Genomic DNA, 20435 nt, shown 5'->3' on the forward strand with positions numbered 1-20435 from the left:
ACCCCGGCCTCCCCTCAACTCCTCGTTAGACCCACCTCGCCACCAGCTCGGTTGTTGTGCTCGGGGAGGCATCAAAGCCCGAGCTTCAACATCCCCTGGCCGAGGCCCATCCCTAGCGCCGTCCCCGCCAGCCTCCGCCGTCCTCGCGTGCCGCCGGAGCCATCCCAGCTCCCTATGGCTAGCTGCAGTCACCCAGGCCGAGTCTGGGTGATCTCTGCCTCCGCACGCCGCCGTCGCTCCCCGCCGGCAATGCCGCCCTCCAGAGACCTCCGGCGACCTCCGGCGTGCATCCCCGGATGTCCCCGAAGCCGCCGGCTGCCGCTCTTCCACTTTGCGGCCGCCCAGAGCTTGTGCGGGCCGAGGCCGAGCCACCTCGGCCACCGCACGATGCCGCCGCCCACGGAGGGGTGCATCATGATCCCCTCGACCTCCGACGACGGATCGACGTCGCCCCGACCTCCTCCGGCCGCCGCCGTGCCGCCGGGAAGCCTTGAACCCAAGAGCAGTTGGCGGGCTTGATCTCCTCCGCCACGCCACCGGCTGCCGCCCGCCGCCGGCCAGCACCTACCTCGGACCTCTCAGACCGGCCGCTTCCATTCTCGGCCGGAGCACTCGCCGTCCGGCCGCCGGAGACCAACCTTAGCTCCCACTGCTCCGGTATGCTATTGTTTTAAGTTCCAGCACTATAGTTTGGGGTTCCGGCTGTCTTTCCGGCAATCCGAAGGCACCCTGATGACTGTGGGAGGGAACACAATCATCGTTATTTCGTTCTGAACATCATGCTCACCTTCGTTGGGGTCAACGGTGCCCCGGTTTGAGCGTTAGAAGCATTATTTGCGCTGTGCGCGTTGCTTCGCTGATTGTCGCGTCGCTTGTGCGCTTCCCACAGTGGACGAAACTGCTCTGAAAGGTGAGCACGGCCTCCGGCATACCGAGACCTATCAGCAGGTGTCTCGGTTTGGCAAAAGAGTTAATGGATTGCTCGGTTGGACCATAAAAGCTTAGAAATCACATAAAATAATGGGATTTCTTGTAATCGGGAGGGTTTTTATGCAATTGTTTATATTGTGATCGCTGTGGGCAGCGTGTGCGGGCTGCGGGCAACCTCTGGACTGATTGTCCAAGGCCCCAGACCTTTACGGTGATCGAAAATGCTTTTCCGGTGCGTTTGTCGGCAAAATCCGCCGACGGAACGCGGGTTTAGTTTGGAATTCGTCGGACGGTGCTTTGTGATGATTTGCTATGTTGCTGAGCCTTGTTCAAAGAGTATAATTTTTATCTTAAAACAACAGTTTACATCTTAAATAGTGCAACTTATAATTTTTTTTGTAATTAACGATGCAATTTCATCTTCATCCTTCTTTTTATATAATTTTTTATCTTTATTTTTTTTTTTCTGTTTTTCTAATGAATTTTTTTGTCACCTTCTCTGCCAACAGCGTATGGCGCCTGCGGTGATGGACGCCGGCTAAGGACCCGCCGCTCCGAGGTGTTAGCGCCGTAGTGACCTCTACAGGGGTGTCGATCGTCGGCGCTGGCGGAGATAAATCGTCGTCGGAGGGCGGCAGAAAATGAGGGAGAGGGAGGATGAGAAGGGCGGGGTAAGAGCGAGAGGCTAGTCGTCATCGGAGCGGTGAGAAGAGTCGGAGAAAGAAAAAAAAAGAAAAAAGCCAAAAAAAAAAAGTCGCGCGCGGCCTTGGCGGGGTCGGAGGAGGAAGAGGGGGTGCATGGACGAGGGGCAAGGGCGAGGCGAGAGCATGAGGGTGAGAGGCGGAGACGGTACCGGTTTCTCCTCCACGTCTCCGGCGAGAAAAAAAAAAAACGAAAGAATACGAAGAGAGAGAGAAAGAGGGAAGAGAAAAGAGTAATAAGGGTATTTTTCAGTTTGCTGAAAAGCGAAGCGAATCGGTGGTAAAAGTAAAAAAGATTGCACCGGTCTTGTATAAAAGTGCCAAAATAATAAATTTTTTTATGCAAATGCCTTTTTAATTGGGGAATATTGTTTATGCAATTTCATCAAAAGAAAGTTAAAAAGGCTAAAATCATACAAGGCGAACTCTACGTAGCAAAGTAGCAAGGGTAAATCCGTTTCGACTCTAAAATCGGAGCCCAAACAGCGAATAGAACCCCCGATCCGGCGAAAGGAGATAGCAGCGCGGCGGAGGGAGAAGGAGGAGCGAGGAGTAATCATGGAGGGGCAGTTGGCGACGCTCTGGGCGGCCTGGGCGGCGGCGGGTCGGCGACGAGGCGGCGGAGAGAAGGCCTCTCGCCGAGGCGTTCTGCGGCATCACGTCTGCGACCCGCGAGGAGGCCGTCTTCTTCTAGAGCTCCGGTGCGCCCTCGACGCCGCCATCCACTCTTCTACGACGTACCACCTGCCTCCCCAACCCTCCTCCCCACCTCCACCTACGTCCTCCTCCTCAACCTCTAGCATCTACATAGACGACGACGACGACGACGCGGCGGCCGCGCAATGGCTGGCGCGGGACGATGATGAAGGATGATGGACTACCTCCCTCCGAGGCGGAGGACGACGCAGAATCGCCGTGTGGCGGGGCTTTCGATCTCCGCCCGACACGGTGCGGCGTCGGCGATTTCGAGATTGAGGAAGGCTGACGGAGAAGGAGAGAAGAAGAGACGACGACGCGTCAACGTCGGTGGAAAGAGGCCGAAGCGACGATTTCACCCTCGCCGATCTCAATCGGTTATCGGGAAGCGGATCGGGATTCGGATTACGGACTCCCGATGGAAGAGGCCGGAAGGATTACTATCCGGTGGCGAGAAGAGGGCTGCGCTCCTTTTTTCTCTGGTCCGATTTGTTGTTCTTGTGACATACGCAAGGTTCCGTTTGGATGGTAGAGATGTAATTTGATATAAGTTGCATTCTCGCTTTAGTGTGTTGATCTTTAGTTAGGTTAAGTAGTAGCTAGTCCAATTTGTGTTTACGGCTTCTAGTGATAGAGATTGGTGAGGAATCTTTGAAAAATTAATTCATTACACTACTTCTCACTAAACATCTAATTATGGAAAGAATCTAGAGTTCGACCTTGGTAGTTTCTGTTGCGAAAAGAAAGAAAAGAAGGCAATTTTCCATATTCCAGGGACTCGTGAGAAAGGCCGAACAGGTTTACTGAAGAAGTGGAGGATGAATATCAAAGAGAGGAAGTGTAAAAGAAGAATTATCGCATGGCCTAGCCCGGATGGATCATTCTGCTCTAATGAACAATTTAGCTCATGATACGGCGTTTATCCGTGTAAAGACCTAAACATTTTGGATCAAGCATGTAGTAGCTAGTTCATAAGATAATGATAGCATGATGGACCTAAAGAGCATTAACGGAAGTCTTTGAAAAAAAGCTGGAATGTAAATCCAGTATGAAGCGAAGGAGAGACTTACCAAGATGAAAGAAAGGGGAACGATCAATATTAACTACACAATTATTTTACAATTCTTAGGCCACAACAATAGTGACATAGCAATGTTTTCCTGTTGGATAGGAGTGCATTGTCTTGTTATATCGTAATATGTCGATCTTAGTTCTCATCATACCGTCATTAAGCTATATTTATATCAAGATAGATAGTAGAGTATTGAGTTCGGTCAACCATCTAGCGATGAGGGTGGGGAAATACACATGCTAGAGGGTGTTAAGCGGATACTAGCTTAGAAAGATTATGTTCAAAATTCAATTGTACTCAACATGCCTTCGTAGTTACATGAATTACATTTCTCGGCCGAGTCAGACTACAGCCAAGCTGTAAGAAGGGATAATAAGATTTAGCCACTCCAATACTACGAGATTGCATATGCCAAGATGTTAAAAACTACAAATTACCAAAGCTCTGCATCTTGCTATGTATATTAACATCCGAGACGCTGCTCATATAGATATCTTGAACCCTTTCTCATAACCACCCAATTACCACTTATGAAACTTGAAGCCTGGCCTCTTCGCTAGCAGGCTGCTTGGGTCCTGTCACCTAGGGCCCACGGTTCTGAGCTTTAGTGCCTTGAGCCTAGCCTTCGTAGGAGACAAAACGGGACCTTTTGGGAGTATTTTTTCAATTATACCTTGATATAGTTAAAGTGTAACATCAGGCATTGCTCTGATAATTACAGCGAACTTCTTCCAAAATCATGTGTTAAATATTACGCATGTGACATTGTCAAGTATATAGAGCAAAAGGGAAAAGAATTTGTTTACATGTGGGTTGCATTAGCAATCTGGCCTCTCCTAGGTTTTATGAAATGTTTTTTAGGTCTATAACTAAGGATGTACGGATGGGGAGCTAACCATGATGTTATTAGTATTATCTTTGTTTGCACTAGTCAAAGTATTTGCACAAATATGAAATCTGAGTTACTTCCTTTTCTAGATGCAAAATGCCCAAAAATTTTCTCTTTGTTTCCCTTGCTTTCATTCAAATGCTTTCCCCTCATTTCACTTTTTTGTACATTATATCCTTAACACTATCGTACTAAAATCATGAAAAATCATTGGATGCTTGGCTATTGAGATGCACTACTTCTTTGATGTTTGGGTCAGAAATGATTTTCCAATAATGAGCTAAGGTGAGTTTAGAGCTGTTTAGTTAGCAAAAAGCTATTTAAAACCAGTGTGTGCTGGGTAATTGTGTGCTACCTAGATGTGATTTATTAGGTCTCAATCCCGGGGAAGGAATCCATATAACATGTCAGAATTTTTCTAAGTTTCGATCAAGTTTGTATGCTCGAAATAATTAGTTTTTTGTTTAGCATTGCGCCCTTGATATTTAGTGTGCAAGCATGATTTTGTTGCCTTTATTTGAAAAGAATTCATATTTATTTATCGAGATATATGGTTTTTGCAATTGAATCAAATTTCTCTTTAAGTGACAAATGATATTTTCATATCACTTGTGTTATGCTAATTTATCTGATTCAGTGAGGATGCTCGTTCGAGAAATCCTACAAGAGGAATCATTGATTAGCTTCAATATCAAGAAAGCTAGGAAAATGGAGCTGCTGCGGGACCTTCCTCAGTCCCATCAATCATCTCTCGAGGAGCTTTGCAGGACTGGCAAGGCTCTTATCAGGTGACAGCACGTCAGCTCGTCTCAAACAACCTGAGATATCACTCATATATCTAATTTGGCAGCAATGGATTACTGTAAATAATGGGTCCTTAAGAAGGCTTTGATGATGCTGAAAATGCCTTCGTTCCTTGAGTAACATTAATTAAGGATGCGGTGTTTGTGATATTTATGCTTTGCGACCCGTTATCTTGAATTCAGTTTCATATATTCTTTAGGTTGTATGACATCTTCCTGGTGTTAATGTTCTCCTAATTTGCTTCTCATTCTAGTATCATCCAAGTATTTGCATTCCATTATTGTTGTTCTGTTGTTTCATGCGCTTAGCTAAGTGTGCTAATAATATGTTTAAATCCAAAGTTAAAAAATCACAATTACTAGTGATATCTGATCTTCTTATGTATTAACTTAGTAAAGTTATTTCTTGCTCTTACAAAGTAACAGACATTGCTAACTTTCTTCTGATTCGTGTGTTCTATAATGCTTTCGTATTATGTTAGTGTATTCAAGAAAAGAGGATTGGTAATTAGCGTGGAGGCAACATTTTATTAGGAGGTTTGTTGATAGTACTGAGCTTGATTTTCAATAAGACTTAGAAATTTGCTCTTAGTTTTCAAAGTTTGTTACACTAGACTAAAAAAACATAAAACTAAATTTTTGGTGAAAAAAGAATTTCACATTTAAATTTGTGGGGTGAAGAAACACGAATTCGAGCTGCAGAGGCGGGTGCGAGGGGTGGGCGGGGTACTCCAGCGTCGTCAATGGCTCAGCGAATCACTCATCACTTGCTTCTCTATGATTATTGCATCAAGAGATGCCGATTATCCTCGGGCCTTATGCGAAGTGTTGATAGTTTGAGGAGAGACTCTAGCAACTTTTTAGGGTTCTTCTCAATGCTTACGCCCGACCGATATAAATCTATATCGGTATTCGATTAGTATAATGAGGCTTGGTGTGGCCGTCTTATTCTCGGGGTCTCTAAATCTCCTCAATTTGATCTGCCTGTCACATGTGAGAATATTGTAGATTTTGTTTCCTTGACTCATGAACATCCTTCTCTACTTCTATTGTTATATTATTCTTCTTTGATTGATCTGTTTCATAATAGATTTTCATTGGAATCATTTCATGATGGATTAATTACAGCGATAAAATTAAAGCTTGTACTCGTACATAACCTCTTTTTTTGCTTTTCATTTGTTTGATTCGTGAATTCTTGGAATTAGTGCGCATCCAGCTGCGAGAGGACTGAACTTACGTAGAGTCAACTTGCTTATGCTCAGTTTGATAACAGTCTTGTTGTCCTGCGGGATCTAGATAGACTAGTGTTTTGTTAACCAAATTAGCTTGTCGACTGTCTATATTCATGCAATCAACTGGTCCCTGCTGCAATTTTCCTTTAATTCTAGATTTAGTGTCTTTATATTCAGGCCGCTACTTTTTTTTTGTTTAGGAGTAATCGCGAGAGTCAAATTGCTATAGGGGTATGTGGTATAGAGATCCTCTTCCCATCTTATTTATGAGGACTTTAATCCAATTTATTAGTTTGGTAGACTTTAATAAAAAGTAGGCACTTCCCTTGAAGAGGACGTAAAGCTAATGTGTATAGTTTTGCTTAGAAGAGAATAGAGGATGCACAAGCCTATAATTGATTAGGAGCAGTTGATCAGTCAGAACAAGAAAAAAAAAAAACAGTGTAGGCAAGTTATTAGAGTTCAGGCTGGACTAGTCCAATTCGTCTAATCAAATTCCTTCAACCTCTGAGGACCTTTTATTTCCTCAAAGTACTCATTTATCACTCTTTTGTGACTTTTCATCTCAAACTTGCTTGATCATCAATGGTTGTTATTCTTCCTTTCAATGCGTGATCATTTCAACAACCTGTTGAAAACTCACGATGCTTTAGTAAACAAAGCTGTGGAAAAGGACCATCTCTTTTTATGAGGGAATCAAAAACTGCCTGCATTCTGTGTATTGATAGAAGCAAAATTAGACAATATATTCTAGTCAAATGCGGGAACTACAAGTCTTCTGTTATGTGCTTAGCCATGCAAGCATGCATTGTAACTTAATGAGTTGGCTTCTATAATATTTACTGTTAGGGTGGTTGGTTAGTAGTTTGCTATTATTGGTGGCTGTTTTAGGTATACTAGTTAAAAGTTTTTAGTGGTAGTTACCACGTTGTGTGCGTCCATGTTTTGTTCAGTTTAGTGAGGTTAGTATGAAGTGGATACAATGGTAGTTATGTTTTCTTGTACACTAATTAAAAGACGCCGCGCTCCGCGGAGATCGACCGAGTATTACTAGTAAATATACATTAGTAATTAATAAATAACAATAAAAAATTATTAGCAGATGAAAATATATTCGTATATTTTACCTAGAGTTTCTTAAAGTTGTAACTAACAAAACAATCTCACTATTGAGACCAAATCCAAAACAATATTGCATGATTAACACATATATCAATTGTCCATAAGTCAGATTCAGATACTTTCAAGTTCAAAATCCAAAAAATGCATGGATTAATATGTAGAGTAGCCTAGTTATTGCTTGCTGGTTGGTTCATGATTTTCTATTGAATCTCGCGAAGCAAGAGTTGAAAACAGAAAAAAATAGATTTTATGGTAAAGATTTCATTCGGAGTGAAAATAATAGTTTTTATGATACTTGCCACGTACCTCACTATTTCCACATCAAAATCTATCATTCCTCACTATTTCACATCTTGTTGATCACAAACACAAATAAAGTTCCTATGATATATAGACTAATTAGATATAGTGGTTAGGGAAATGGACTGGGAAAAATAGTGTGGGAAAAAATCAATCGCATCATTATAAAGTAAGGCATAAAACAGCAAGGTATGCAACATATCACTAAAACATACCTTCATTGGCCTCAACTTCGTTCTAAATTATTGCAAACAGCTCATGCCGAAAGCATCAAACAAAAGAAAAATAGTAGGTAATGAATTTAATTTACAACAATTATTTGAAATAATCTCCAATATCATTCTTATTTCCAATTCAAATACCAAATAAATCAATAGGCAGAATTCGATAATAATATCAAATAACACAAATAATCTCCTAATAATCATTTTTATTGTCTCAAACTCTTGTACTCTTGTAGGTTTGTAACATAGAGAATTCATAAACACACCTGGACTATCAAACATCTCCACTCGCCAAAAAAATAGTCAATATGTAAACTATCATTCTGAAAGAGATACTCACTGCGGGAAGTGAGAAGACTATTAGCCGAGGGAAATTCGACATTACAGCGCCAAAAGTTACTCGCAAAATTTGGTCAAGATAGGTCAATAATCCTGATGTAACTAATCAGCAACGGTAGCCCCCCCCCTAAGAAAATAAATTTACAAATAAAAAGGGCAAGAAGCGTACAAAACAGGATTACCAAATTATTAGAAACCTCACCGTTTCTAGGATAAATAAATATCCCTTAACAACAATGTTCGGGCCCACTTGACTATGGTGCCAATTTGTGAGAACTGATAGAATAGCAAATATAGGCACGACTGCATCATGAGATACCAAGTCATGAGCCGTTGTGCCCTCGTGAACTTCTTAAACATACAAAATATTCTATTTAAAAGTTTATACATGATATATATATATATATATATTATATATATATATATAGAGAGAGAGATTGTGGAGAGAGGAGGAGAGAGAGAGTCCGGCTACGTATACTATCGATAGTATCAAGCCCTTGGTACTATTGAGTTTTCTACCGTTAGATATACCCTTTGATCATTTCCACCCGTTAGATTATACTATTAAACCAAACACCCACTCAACCCTAGGGGACCACTATCAATTTAACCGGGGACTACTATCATCCTAACCGCACATCTTTTTATCCAACGACCGAAAACTCAATAGTACCAAGGGCTTGGTACTATTGATAGTATAGTAGCATAATTCTATATATATATATATATATATATATATAGACTAAATACTAATAGTAACCCAAAAAAATAAAAAGAAAGTCACATGTATTTTGTTTTTGCATAGAGTTATCATTGTCTAGGCCCAACAAAACCCACCAAATTGTGATAGTAGCATGTGATTCAACAAAAATTAATTATAAAATTTACTACATCTTAGTTTGGGGTACACTTTTGTATACTCAAGACAAAAGAAGCTCCACTCTTGTTGCTATTGCCCCTGTCCCAAGGTGGTCACGGGGTGGATGGCGCTGTTGTCGTGGGCGGCGACGGCGGCAACAAAGTTGGATGGGCGGGCGCAGCACAAGCACTGAGCTTTCCTCCTCTTCTATACCCTTTTTTTTATAAATACTTCTCTCCTTCTTCTTTTTCTTCTTCTTCTCCCTTTGTTGCTTCTTTCCCTCTTCTTTTCTTTTCTTTTTTTTTTCTTCTCTTTTTTTTTTTTTTTTTTTTTTTTTTTTGCTCACAGTGTGTGTGGATAGGTCTTGTGTGCCTCCCCCACCCTTGCACCCGCCTCCCTGACGCCATAAATAGGGCTTCGGGGGACGAGGGTCTAGGCTCCTTACTAGCAGTCGATCGCGACATACGAGGCGCGATCCGTAGGATCTGCGTATGGCAATGAGGACGGGATTTGCGAGATGCGACGACGACAAAGAGATTTCTAGCGGATCGGCGTGGGTGACAGCGGTAGGCGCAATCTTCGGGATTCGCGTACGGGACCGCAGATCGGCTTGAGGTGACGGTGGGCGGTGTGGGATTTCTTGAATCAGTCGGCGCGATCTGAAGCGACGGGCGCAAGATCTCATCAGTGGCGGGAAGGACACGGTAGCGTACGAAGAAATCAAGGCTGGCGGAAGAGGAGGAGACGTGTGAGAGAGAGAGAGAAGAAAGGGACCTCAGAGGGGCCACTCAGACAGTGAGAAAGAGAGAGAAAGTGGTTGATCGAGGGCTCACATCTGAAATCAAGAAGAAGGGTGCAAATGGTTAAGGGTTCGCCCTTTAATGTTATTGTATAGATTGTGTGGAAAAGAGGACAAGGGATATCTCTCATTTTTCTTCTACATCAAAGGTCCTTGTTCTGTTCAACACTTCGACGATACCTCGACATGGGAGAGGCAGAGAGCGTGGCCGTCCACCTGGTCAGGATTATCATATTGCGAATAAACAAAGTATGATCTTTGACATATATTCAGGATTCAAGGATCTAGATCCTCTAATGCCCAATTCATTTCATGTGGATCAACCTTCGAACTAGTATACGGTTACTTTTATATTTTCTTTAGATATATAAAAATGAATCATACGACATGTATGTTGGAACAGTTGGTGAGAAAGTGAGGTAGAAAGGTCAAAAATGACTTCAAGGTGTGTTGCTGTGACACTCTCTTTATGGCTCAATTCTTACCAACCGAATAGTTGAATTTGTGTACATTACTTCAACGAACAGTCTTCCAGTATACAATGAAGTACAATCACTAACTGTATTTGCATAAAAGATATCAGTCCTCTGTGCACTCTTAAAATGTTTCATTAATCAACAAGTATTTTAAGTATTTTAAGTAACTCTTTATGTTTCATTAATCAACAAGTATTAACCCACAAGTATTTTGATAAGTAATGCAAGCTAAAAATACAACAAGTATTTTAGCTGCAGATACTGTACGAAAGAAAAGAGAAAGAATAGAAGAAAGGAAAAGAAAAAGAGGAAAGCCACACATGTTAGGATAAGGCTATATAGACAATAAGAAAAATAACATAGATCTAAATAAAAGTTTCATTAATCAAAAACTCTCTTTCTACAGTAGGCCTAAGATCTTATTTATAATAAAATAAATCCAAATCCTACTTTAAATCCTACTCTAAATAAAATCCTAAGATTTGAAGGATTCTTAAAATATATAATCTTACTTTAAAACTATCAAAATCGTATCTCTAACTTTTAGTGATTTATTCCATATTAAAAATCTTAAAAACCTAAACAAATTAACAGAAATAATAATATTCTGAAAATTAAAAAAGAAATAATTTTTTAAATCATAGTTAATTTCTTGGCTGCATAACTTGCTTTTGCTGCATGAGATAACGTTCTTGAGATCAATAGAATCAGCAACAATGAAGTTAGCTGTAGAATCTTCAAGATATCTTGCGATGTAGTCTAATGTCTATGTCACAAATGATTTCTATTAGCAACACCTTGATTGCAGCGTTGTAAGGAGGATCGATGTCCAGAAGTTTGACATAAAACTCTTTCATTGAAACGTCAAAGATGTGATCCATAAACTTGTACAATTATTACAAATCTTAAAGTTGGTGGAAAGGAAGCGTTGGGTGTAATTTGTAACTCTTGATTGTATAGATAGAATCCCCTCTAATGGTAGTATTGGAAGCTCATCAAACAATGAAGGTAGTGATGGTGAGACGACTGATAACTTAATATAATAATATGTTAAAATTAAATTGGTGATGATGAGATGGTTGTTGAATATAAATATTAATAACACCGTTCTCTAGTACCTTAAGCTTAGGAGAATAATGGTGGTTTCACTTAATTTAACATACTATTAGAGTAAGAGGTCCTGAGTTTGAGTCTTATCAGGCTTCGAGCATTATGTAATTTCGTCTCATTTAATTCAAGCCGGCTTATCAAAAAGATCCAAGCCTAGATGTGAGAGGGCATGTTGAATATAAATATTAAAAACACCGTTCTCTAGTAGCATAAGTTTTTGGAGAATAATGGGCATTGATTTAACAATGGTGAAGCATTGGAAATGATTTGAGTTGGTCATTGATAAGTTGGCAGAGTTCCTAATTCTTTTGTTGGTGTTTCCCTGTGTTGTCAACTACTTTTGATTATTGTAGCTCAGTAGAATGTGAACCATTAGGATTGATCACCTTCTGAATAGTAGAATTTTGTTCTGCCTGTAGAGCAGGTTTTTTTGGCAATTAGTGCTTTAATTGAAGTTTCCCTAAGTTTTATTTAGCACGTTAATGCTATCAAAACTACTTGCTATATGCATGAAACCATTCAAAGAATAGACATAACTTCTAAACCGCACCAAATACAATTTTCGTGTGACACTTAATGAAACTCTAATTAATTATTAAAATGGTCACAACTTTAGTAACTATTTTAAAAATTCTCTCACAATGTATGGATAAAAACATCTGATGAGTATATTATCCGACATGTTGTCTGATGCTGACACTGCTAGACATGCATCACAACAGACAGCTAGTTATACCAAGACTGGACATCATATGCTGTTGTTTTTATTTACTACTACATTTTACTGTATTGCAAATTCAGTTCCAATATCCTATGTTTAAATATGATCTTGCAGCTTCTAATTAATGTAGGCTTATATATTATATTAAAACTTTGCATGCATTAAAATGGTTTAACCATCTTAGTATTACTACATGGTTAAGAATTTAGAAACTGATGAACTACTCGGCAATCATGGAATTTACATGGTTACTGAGAACTTATGTTGATGGTAAAGGAAATCACTTTCCCAAGTCCTAGTCCTAAGAATGTATTTTTACTGTCTGTTTTTTGCAGAGTATTACAAAGTCGGAATGCCCAGAGGAGCTTGAGCCAGCTGATAGGAGATCCAAAGTTCATGTCAATCTCGTTAGGAAACAAGAAAATTACCCTGTTGGTTTCCTCATCGAACTTGTTATGCAAATCAATATATGATTTCCTACCTTTGACAAACGTCTCGCCTTCATAATAACCTCCATTTTCATTTGTTCTATCAGGAGCCCGTGAAGCGCCACGCTGCATTTCGAGGTGTAGGAAGAGTTCTTGGAAGTGGATCTTCCGATGACTCCATCCCTGAGCCCACCGCAACTGTTACTACTACTACTACTACCACCACCACTGCGAACACTAGTAACGGCCTTTCATTGGATGCTGCTTCGCCGTCTACCTCTATCCAGTTAAGGTTGGCTGACGGCACTCGCATGGTGGCGCGTTTCAATACCACCCACACGGTCGGCGACATACGGGCGTTCATTGATGCATCGCGACCCGGAGCGACGAGGACGTACCGGCTACAAACCGTCGGCTTCCCCCCGAAGCAGCTCGATGATGCCACCGTGACAATAGAGGAAGCGGGCATTGCTAACTCGGTTGTCATTCAGAAACTCTAGCCTTATGAACCAAACTACTATGCTGTTTGTTACAACTACAATACACATGTACGGTCGGATTTGGAAAATCCTTTTTACTCGTCTGTTTTCTGTAAATTGCCGGCCGCCTAAATAAGTACATATCTGCGCAATCCTGGGTCCTCGAAAGTCGAAGGGTGGGAACAACTTTGTTTTTTTCTTTTTCTCTCTTTTGGCTTCCTTGATTATTATTCATGTCTTATTTTAGAATAGATTAGTCATGTACTTGAATAGCTGGTACCTGAAAACTGGTTATTTGGCTTGTAAGTTAAGGACCTTCATCTTTGTTCAAGTAACTACTTCCATTTTGGACCATGCCGTCGGACTTTTCGGTTTGCAGTTGTAAGGGATATCATCTCTCCAGGAGTCTTTTTTTGTTCGTCACGCTGATCTGACGTTGGATTAATTATCTATACTCATAAATTACTCTTTCTAAATTTGTGCGTGGCAACGTTTTCTTTATTGTTGGGTATGGGCTTCATCCCGAATCAGCTTAAGTTCTCTGTATATTTTTTTTCAAATTTTTTTTTATAAATAATCCTACTAATTTGTACAATTGCAAAAATAGTATTTTAAAAAAATAATTATAAAAATAGACCTCTAATATACTATATTGATTTTTTTAAAAAAATAAAGAATATAAGCGGTGAATTAATTACTGTATTTAAATGCGGTGAATTATTCACAGCTTTCATAACTATTTTTAAAACCAATAAAATTATTTAAAAGTGATGAACCGTTCACCGTCTTTATTATATTTTCCTCTTCTTCTCTCTCCTCTCTCATTCTTTCATGGTATATACTCTTTTCAAAAGTGGTGAACCATTCACCATTTTCTCTCTCCTAACAAAATTTGACGAATGCGGTAAATCATTCACCGCTTTCATGTATTTTTTTCTTCCTAGCATTCACATGACAAAACGAAGACTATATTTACAAATAAAATTTTGATGGGTCTAATTTTAGTTGTCCACTATTGCACCATTTTATATTGTGTGAGTCAACTCAAGGTACGATCGTAATTTCAAATTTTAAAAAAAATTGTCAAAAAAAGGTTAAATTATCGAAGGAGTAAGCTTAGCTCTTTTATCTGTCTCAATTAACTCTTGAATGAAAAAGCGGTATCAATTTTAATGTTCTTTATTGTTGTCTTAATTGCGATGATTGTTGAATTGGAATGTAGAAGTTTACTCAAGTTTGGAGCCTAAAATCCGAAAGCGCCGGGGAAAATGGCTAATGACTTTTTTTTAATTTTTTTGCTTAATGATAAAAAAATTGTACTCTTTGTATAAAAGTTAGGTAAATATAACTTCTACATGCCAAAAAAGTATACATCTTACATCCTACTAATTAAGCCAATCACATTATCTTCGTAACAGTTATGCCACACTATTTATGTCCATTTAATCGCATCCTTTCTTTTGAGAGAAAAGTATAATAAAAATATTTTTTTAAAAACGATGATGGAATGGGTGAATCTAAGAGAAATAATTTAATTGACTGTAGACATCACATCAACCATATGACTGCTAAATTTTAGACTTTTTATTTTTATTTTTTTTCAAAGGTGGGATTCTCTACACTAGTCACATTGATGTGGTTAATAGATGTATCTCTATTTTTGAATAGATGAGAGGTATAATTTACACTCATATTTAGATATACCACTAATATTATTCTCAAATTAAGACTAAATTTTAAAAGCTTCCTGCATTTTAGGTTGTCTTATTTATCTCTTTTCTTCAAAATTGGGTAACTATCCTTTGTACTTTACATATTTCTAGAAAGTCTAAATATTTACAATAATTGATGAATTAGTTGTATAATTTTGCTAAAATCAGTTAATATATCACAATTTTTTCGATCTTAAAGTCTATTGTTTTCTATCTTAACATCTATTCAATTCACAATTCAATAAATAGATGAAAAATAAAAAAAGATTTCTATTTTGCTCATACCATCAAAATTAATAATTTATTGAACAATTTTATTCAATTTACATGATTGTAATGCACTAGTGATAACTAATTTTATCTGTAAATTTATTTTTAAAAAGTTTGTTAGTTGAATGCAATAATCATCTCGAATTTTTTAAGTTATTTTAGACAATGACAAAGTGTAGGGGATAATTAACACAATTTTTAATGGAAGGGATAATAAGGGTGCTTTTTATGATTTAGCTAAAATTTTTTTCGATTTGAACCATTCAATTTATCATTGTTTCAAATAACGCCAAAACATTTACAATAATAATTGAATGCAAATGCAGAACTTTGCCAAAAGGAAAAAGTCTAAGGTTGAGCGCGGTCAAATGGCTCTTCGTTCTTGGGCTAAGGGGCTTACAACGGCGCTTAAGGTACAGGCCGCATTGTACCTCTCATGGTTAGATTGGCTTGACAGGGCTGAGGAAATTAGGATTCTGACATTCTTGAATGCAAGTTGCAACCTTTACTTAAAGGACAGTACGAGGAATTGTGCTTGCAGGAAGAGATGAAATGGAAACAAAGATCTAGTGTGCATTGGCTTCGGGTTGGCGATGCGAACACCAAGTACTTCCACCTTAAAGCTAGCTATTGCAAAAGGAAAAAGTCTCTTTCACAACTTTCGGACGGTACCTCCTCTTTCTCTACGCCTGATTTCATTGCTAATCATCTCTTCTCCTTTTATCATAATATTCTAGGCATCGTTCAATCATCCTGTGCGACCGTCAATCTTTCTTCGTTGTATGGTAGCGAAGCCTTCGATCTTTCTAGCCTCCATTCACCCTTTACCGTCGAGGAAGTGAAGCGAGCTTTATTCTCATGTGCACCAGAAAAGGCTCCGAGACCGGACGGTTTTCCAATGCTGTTCTACCAACATTTCTGGGCTATTCTCTAAGGCGACATTATGAATGTCTTTGCAAGCTTCTACAATCGCTCCTCCAATCTGAGCGGCATGAACAATAACTAGATATGCCCGATTCCAAAGAAAAAAGGCATTGTCTCGGCAAAGGACCTTCGGCCTATTAGCCTGGTCCACAACATACCCAAGCTTATCTCGAAAGTGTTAGCGACCCGGCTCCTAAGTTTTATGAATCTTCTAATCAACCCTTTTCAAACAGCTTTCATTAGGGGATGTTTGGTTCCCTATAAAAGTGCTCTGAAAAAAAAAATTCTGCTGAAACTTTTTTTCCAATGTTTGGTTACCTGTAAAAAAAAATTTGAAAAATCTTTTTTACAGATTCTCTGAAAAGTTTGCTTTTTTGTTTTTCGCTCGCCGTCCGCGGAAAACGAAAAGTTCAAGCACCCAATATCGTGGCTCAGGACTTTTGAGTATGCGCGGTCCACGAGGCTATCCTCACCTCGTGGACCGCGTGTGTCACGACCCATGACCCCGCCTCTTTGGTCAGGTTCGCGGCGCCGCCGACAGCGCCGAATGGACAGGGTTTCCCCTGTACTGCGGACAGAGTCTCCCCTGTACATTCAAGGCAACGCAATCAATACAATACGAAGGTTCCAACCAGGAACAGTATTCAACAAACAGATTGAATAAGGAAGGTATCAACAANTCCAAAGTTTTATGAATCTTTTAATCAATCCTTTTCAAACAGCTTTCATTAAGGGGATGTTTGGTTCCCTGTAAAAGTGCTCTGAAAAAAAAAATTATGCTGAAAACTTTTTTTCCAATGTTTGGTTACCTGTAAAAAAAAAAATTGAAAAACTTTTTTTACAGATTCTCTGAAAAGTTTGCTTTTTCATTTTTCGCTCGCCGTCTGCGGAAAACGAAAAGTTCAAGCACCCAATATCATGGCTAGGACTTTTGAGTATGCGCGGTCCACGAGGCTATCCTCACCTCGTGGACCGTGGTGTCTCTCCCCCTGACCCCGCCTCTTTGGTCAGGTTCGCGGCGCCGCCGACAGCGCCGAATGGACAGGGTTTCCCCTGTACTGCGGACAGAGTCTCCCCTGTACATTCAAGGCAACGCAATCAATACAATACGAAGGTTCCAACCAGGAACAGTATTCAACAAACAGATTGAATAAGGAAGGTATCAACAACATAACACATTCTATATTATTACATACATTCAACCCCTTTAATGGTAGAATTGTAGAGCTTCAATTATATGCTCTAGAAATGGTTTATTTGGAATCCTGGCATGCTAAATAGAGGATAAATGCTAGAATCTAGGATCAATTTGGTGATTTCTTACATAATTGAAAATCTAGGATTAGAAATGCAATATTTGGAAATATGAGGGTTTGATCTAATTTAACCCTCTGTAAACCTAATTGCTAGGGAAACGAACGCGCTAGCGAAGACGGTTCGGCAATCCGACGAGCCGTTGCGAAGTTATTAAAGAAACGGACGTTAGGCTTCGTTTCTGCCTAGAGGGCCGAGGCGACGTCGTAAAATCCTGGAAACGGATTTGAAGCACCGTAACAGCAAAACGAAGACCCTTTTTACCCGGGGCTGCGAAGCGATGCGCGGTTGGTGCGCAACTACAAGTTCCGATGAAACCGGGCGCCGGATGCCGCGGGAGGCCGATTGCAAGTGTCGACAAGCAATCGGAACGCGAATCGAGGTGGGTTGTGCTTACCGAAGCGACTAGGTCGCCTTTATGTCTAAGCAAGTTAAGAATTTGTGTTGATGCATATAAGTGTGAAATAATGCGTGATAATGGCGTAATGCATGATAATTATGCATGTTAATGTAAATGCTAAGTAGAAATGCATAGTGAGTAATTTACATAATACTAGTAATGCATGATAATAATGTAAAGCATGATAATAATGATATATAAATGCTAAAGTAGGTGCATATAAAAGGTTATATATGCATGTAAACTCGAAGAAAGCATGTAAGCATAATGCATAGAATGTAATGTAATAATATGTGAATGTGAATGTATGTAATAATATAGGATGTGTTATATTGTTGATACCTTCCTTATTCAATCTGTTTGTTGAATACTGTTCCTGGTTGGAACCTTCGTATTGTATTGATTGCGTTGCCTTGAATGTACAGGGGAACTCTGTCCGCAGTACAGGGGAAACCCTGTCCACTCGGCGCTGTCGGCGGCGCCGCGAACCTGACCAAAGAGGCGGGGGTCGCGGGCCGTGACAGAATAATGAGTAATTTGTAATAACTAGATTGCATTTGGATGAAAAAGAATGTAAAAAGAATTGTAATGTAAAAATATGTGAATGTGAATGTATGTAATAATATAGGATGTGTTATGTTGTTGATACCTTCCTTATTCAATCTGTTTGTTGAATACTGTTCCTGGTTGGAACCTTCGTATTGTATTGATTGCGTTGCCTTGAATGTACAGGGGAGACTTTGTCCGCAGTACAGGGGAAACCCTGTCCATTCGGCGCTGTCGGCGGCGCCGCAAACCTGACCAAAGAGGCGGGGGTCGCGGGTCGTGACAGCGTGAGAGAGAGAGTCCACAGGGTCACCTCGTGGACCGTGGACTCTCTCCCCCTATTTTATATTATATATATAATTTTATTATTTAAATATAATATTGTGTAATATTTTATATTATATATATATTATTTATAAANTATCAATAATTATTATATATAGATAATATATATAATATATACAATAAGAAAAAATATATATAATAATTTTTTATTTATAACAACAGTAAAAAAAACTAATTTTATATTTTTATTTATAAAAATTATATATTTTTATATAATATTATATGCAGACTATTACAAATATTATATTAAATACTTATAAATTTATCATATATTTAATTCATAAATAATAAATAAATAATATATCAAATACATAATAAAAAAAATTTCTACTTTTTTCTTTCAACTATTTAACCAAACAACTGTAACGGTAAAATAATTTTCTTTTCCTACAAACCAAACACTAAAAGCCGTAAAATAAATTTTCCATGAAAAACTTTTTACCACGGAAAATTTTTTTTCCCAGTTTTACGTGGAACCAAACACATCCTAAGGACCGATACATCCTCGACAATTTCCTGGCTGCTTACATCCTCACCCACCATCTGCTCTCCTCCAAACAACAATGCGCGCACTGTTCAAGATTGATTCTTATTGAGCCTTCGACCACATCAATTGGCACTTCTCGTCGGAGCTACTCCATGTGAGGGGTTTTGGCGACCGCTGGATTTCTACACTCTGCAATTTGCTTATACATGCTTCAATTTTTCGATGGCACTACTAGGTCGGCCGCTGTAATTAAGCTCCTTCTCGATGCCTTCAATGATTGCTCGGGCCTTAAGATCAATTACCTCAAAAGCACCATCATTCCCATCTACTTGCACAATGATCAAGCCACTACTTTGGCAACTTTTTTGGGCTGCTCCATGCATGGCTTCCCCTTCACCTACTTGGGCCTGCCACTCTCCCCCATGAAACTTCGCAAGGCAGATTTCTTACCTTTGATCAAAAAATTGGATAATCGGTTGGCGGGATGGAAGGGTACTCTGCTCTCTAGGGGTGGTCGACTTGTTCTTCTCAACTCGGTACTCTCTAGTATCTCTATCTTCTTTTGCTCAACCTACTCTTTACCTATTTGGGTCTAAACTTATTAATAAAATCCGGCGAGACTTCTTCTGGGGGGCAAAAAACTTAAGAATGGTTTCCACTGCCTTGTAAATTGGGAACAAATGTGCCACCCAAAAAGTACCGGAGGAATTGGGATCTGAAATTTGCACTCGATGAACTCCGCCCTATTGATGAAGACACCGTGGAACTTCCACAATTCCAAATCTCTACCCTGGGTTCAACTTCTTTCCGCGAAACAGTATAAACACATGCACCATCTCTGAGTGCGACGAAGCCGGCTGGTTGCTGTCCAATTTGGCGAGATGTCCTAAATGTTGCGGCGCCCTTCCTAACCTCCGTCAGCTTCTCCCTTGGTAACGGCAGGACAACTTCCTTTTGGAATGCGAGATAGTGCGGGGACGCTACCCCTAGATATTGCTTCCCACATCTGTATGCTGCTGCGCACCACAAACATCTCTCTGTCACTACCTGGTTTCGGCATTTTGCTGCTCGGCCCAACCTCGGCCTTACTACACCGTTTGGTCTAGAGGAGCACGACGAGCTTCTTCAACTCAAGGCTTTGTGATCCGCAACATTGCACTACCTGACATGGATGATTGCCCCTCATGGCGCTGGTCTAACTCTGGTACATTTACGGTTCGAAGTGCTTACAATTTCTTGACTTTCAACGGAATC

General features: G+C 39.7%; 1 protein-coding gene across 1 annotated transcript; it reads left to right on the forward strand.

Moving 5' to 3' along the window:
- LOC109724759 (plant UBX domain-containing protein 4-like) lies at nucleotides 2504–13659 on the forward strand. The gene is made up of 3 exons (XM_020253692.1): nucleotides 2504–2855; nucleotides 12583–12707; nucleotides 12812–13659. Exons 1-3 carry the CDS (start codon nucleotides 2504–2506, stop codon nucleotides 13202–13204), a joined length of 870 nt encoding a protein of 289 aa, XP_020109281.1. The 3' UTR covers nucleotides 13205–13659.

This window comes from Ananas comosus, linkage group 19 (assembly GCF_001540865.1).
Source record: "Ananas comosus cultivar F153 linkage group 19, ASM154086v1, whole genome shotgun sequence".
Classification (NCBI taxonomy): Eukaryota; Viridiplantae; Streptophyta; class Magnoliopsida; order Poales; family Bromeliaceae; genus Ananas; species Ananas comosus.